The sequence below is a fragment of the Egretta garzetta genome, unplaced genomic scaffold (genome assembly GCF_000687185.1).
Source record: "Egretta garzetta isolate BGI_Z169 unplaced genomic scaffold, ASM68718v1 scaffold220, whole genome shotgun sequence".
Classification (NCBI taxonomy): domain Eukaryota; kingdom Metazoa; phylum Chordata; class Aves; order Pelecaniformes; family Ardeidae; genus Egretta; species Egretta garzetta.
The window spans coordinates 2,242,398-2,245,006 of record NW_009258414.1 but is presented as its reverse complement, the minus strand read 5'-3'; the positions used below and the strand labels follow the sequence as shown (position 1 = coordinate 2,245,006).

The window sequence follows — 2,609 nt, the reverse complement described above, 5'->3', positions numbered from 1 at the left end:
TTCTGCAGAAAGGTGAGAAGAAACGGAGATGAACAGACCTGTTTCCAGTACAGTAAAAAAGCATGCTGGTAAATATGAGCACAAAGCCTGTCCCTGACTTGCCGAAACAAAGCCTGGCAGGAATCTGAGGTTTGTTCAGCCCTGTGGCTCTTTCCTGTGTGAAAATGGGGCTGAAAGGGCCACCATGTGTCCAAGATCTGGGCAGTGACAGGCAGAGCTGGGACAGGGCTCAGGGCACTCTCAGCCCCATCTCTCCCCATCCTCAGATGGGATAAGGCTCCAGGGGGAGAGCATCCCTCCTTTCTTGGGCACAGCAAGGCACTGCTGAGGACGTAAAGTGCATCCAGGCTGGCAGCAGGCAATGGTAGCGTCTCCCTGCCACCGGTGCTCCAATACCACCATTTTGTGGGAACAGGAGCCACGCCAGGGGCCCCAGCCAGCTTAGGCAGGCAGCGTCGGCCGGCACTCAAGGTCCAGCACAAGGTGATGCACGTGGGGCGCGTAGGACTTCACTGCCTCGATGTGCAGGATGCTGGTGCGCCACGGCTGCCCATGCAGCTCTGCCAGCAGCCCTCGGATCCGTGCTGCCGTGGATTCAGCCCACCTCTGCCACTCAGGTCTGATCCTGGCCCCCAGTGCCTCCTTCCCACCATCCTCCATTGGGTGCTGTGCTTCTCCATCAGAGTTGGCTCCCTCTGGAGACCCCAGCTCAGCCCTCAGGACCGGGGCCTGCAGCGGGGCCGGTGTGGGGAAAGTCTCCACGTTGTGGTGGATGTGGAGAACCCCGCCTGTGCCCTTCTTCAGGCCCCCCAGCCAGCCTTCCTCTGAGCTGGGAATCAGTCCCAGATTCACCCGGTCCGCTACGTCCTGCAGCTCCAGCTGGAAGGAGAAGGGAGGTGAGGGGGATGCTGCACAGGGCCAGGGGGGCCGGGGCCGGTCGGCACTGCTCACCTGCCTGCTGTCCCCATGGTGGATGTGGCAGCGGTCCTGCACGCCGTTCAGCACCAGGTTCCTCTGCAGGGCCTCCACAGCGTGGCTGTTCCACTCGCAGGCGTGGGCAAAGGCGGCTGCTGCGTGAACCAGGTACGGCAACGTGAAATAGCCGATGCCTGGGGGCAGGAGAGGTGGCAGAGGCTGAGGGCAGGGTCCGGGCACCAAGGAGGGGTCCGCACTCCTCCCTGGAGGCAGGGCGAGATGTGGGTTACCACCCTGCCTCTCTGCATCTGCTTTGCTCCAGATCAGAACAAACCCAGACACTGCAGAAATGGAAATTCATCCCCCCTCGCCTCTGCAAAAGCAAAATCTACCTGGAAAAATGTTTACAAAGAAGCTTATTTTACCTTCAGTCTTTAGCCATTAGCTCGAGACCTGCCTTGCAGAAGTGCCCAGGCTACCATTTATTTTAATCCAGAGCAGTTTTGTGAGTGCCACACCCTTTTTGCATGGCACAGATTGGATGCACTCACTTCTCTAAGCACAAAACAGCGTCTCTCTTGACGTGCAAATGCCTGATGCGATCTCCCCACTCATCTCACAGCACAGGACGACTCAATTAGCCCCAGCTTGTCACGGAAGTGTGTCAGTACAGGCTCGGGACATCTACGGGAACTTTTCAGAAACAGTACCAAGGGCAAATCTTTTCCATAGATCTAAAAGATTCCCATAGCCTGAGTGCAAGGTCACCCTGAGTGTACAAAGGCAACAGTTCCAGGTTAGCTGAGAGCTCACAGACGGGGCAGGAGCTCTAAGCCTGGGTATTTTTCCAGTCCAGGCTGGAAATGACATTTCACATCCACTTGGATGCCTGCACCACTGCTTTCTGCCTGCCCACCTCTGCAAGCCTGCCCTGCCGCCGAATCCCCCTACTGTCCCAATTACCTGCGTACAGATCCACTAGGACCTCCCCGGAGCAGGGCAGCGAGGCCACTCGCAGCTTCTCCGTGATGTTGCCCGGTGAGAACATGCACTTGGTCACGTCAAACGTGTACCTGGGAGATATTACCAGCCTGGTGAGGGTAGCCCCTTCTCTGCACCAGCTGCCTCCTGCACCGTGGCTCCTGCCTACCTGATCCCATTGTCCATGTGCTCCACCCAGCCATCCTGGCCCAGCAGCAGGGTGACACTGGGGGACCGCATCCCATCCGGCAACACCCGCCCTCGCCTGGCCAGCCGCCGGGCACCCAGAGCAGAGGCAACCGTCTCCCAGAGCACTGGACCTGCAATGCACCCATCCCGGGAGTTTTGGGAAAGGCCAGGGCAGCTCTGTGGGCAGGCGGTGGGCAGGCAGACCCCGCTCCCCTTACCCAGCTTCTCCCAGGGCGCAGCTCTGAGGCTGTCCTCGCTCAGCAGGACCAGATCGCCGTGCCGCTGCCAGGCACGGGGCACATCACGCTCCAGCTCCTCTGACCAGCTCTCGCCTACCAGGCGCCGCAGCTCATCCCGCAGCTTCTGGGCGGGCGTCTGCCGGCGGGCTGCCCTGGAGGGGATGGGGTCCTGCAGGAGGGATGTGGCACATGGGGCTGAGACCCCGCCGGGCCATGGCAGCACTCAGGGAAGGGGAGTCTCTCCCAACCTGGATCCAGACCAGCCCACAGGGCATCTCCTGGGGC

The 2,609-nt window shown here is 60.3% G+C and overlaps 1 protein-coding gene across 1 annotated transcript; it reads right to left on the bottom strand.

Annotated features, from left to right (window-relative positions):
- On the bottom strand, nt 1–2,603 carry TRMT12 (tRNA methyltransferase 12 homolog). The gene is made up of 6 exons (XM_009642939.2): nt 2,573–2,603; nt 2,304–2,493; nt 2,066–2,216; nt 1,879–1,988; nt 952–1,109; nt 1–879 (listed from the first exon to the last, which is right to left on the bottom strand). The coding sequence occupies exons 1-6, from the start codon at nt 2,597–2,599 to the stop codon at nt 442–444; spliced, it is 1,074 nt and encodes a 357-aa protein (XP_009641234.1). The 5' UTR covers nt 2,600–2,603; the 3' UTR covers nt 1–441.
- Nucleotides 2,604–2,609: the final 6 nt, after the last annotated feature.

Excerpts from the sequence above, each read along its gene's own strand:
- TRMT12 (XM_009642939.2), bottom strand. The coding sequence starts at position 2,599 with ATGCCCTGTGGGCTGGTCTGGATCCAG. Across the intron at positions 2,494-2,572 it reads GTGGGCTGGTCTGGATCCAG|GACCCCATCCCCTCCAGGGC; the intron begins GTTGGGAGAGAC and ends TCCCTCCTGCAG. Across the intron at positions 1,989-2,065 it reads CACATGGACAATGGGATCAG|GTACACGTTTGACGTGACCA; the intron begins GTAGGCAGGAGC and ends AATATCTCCCAG.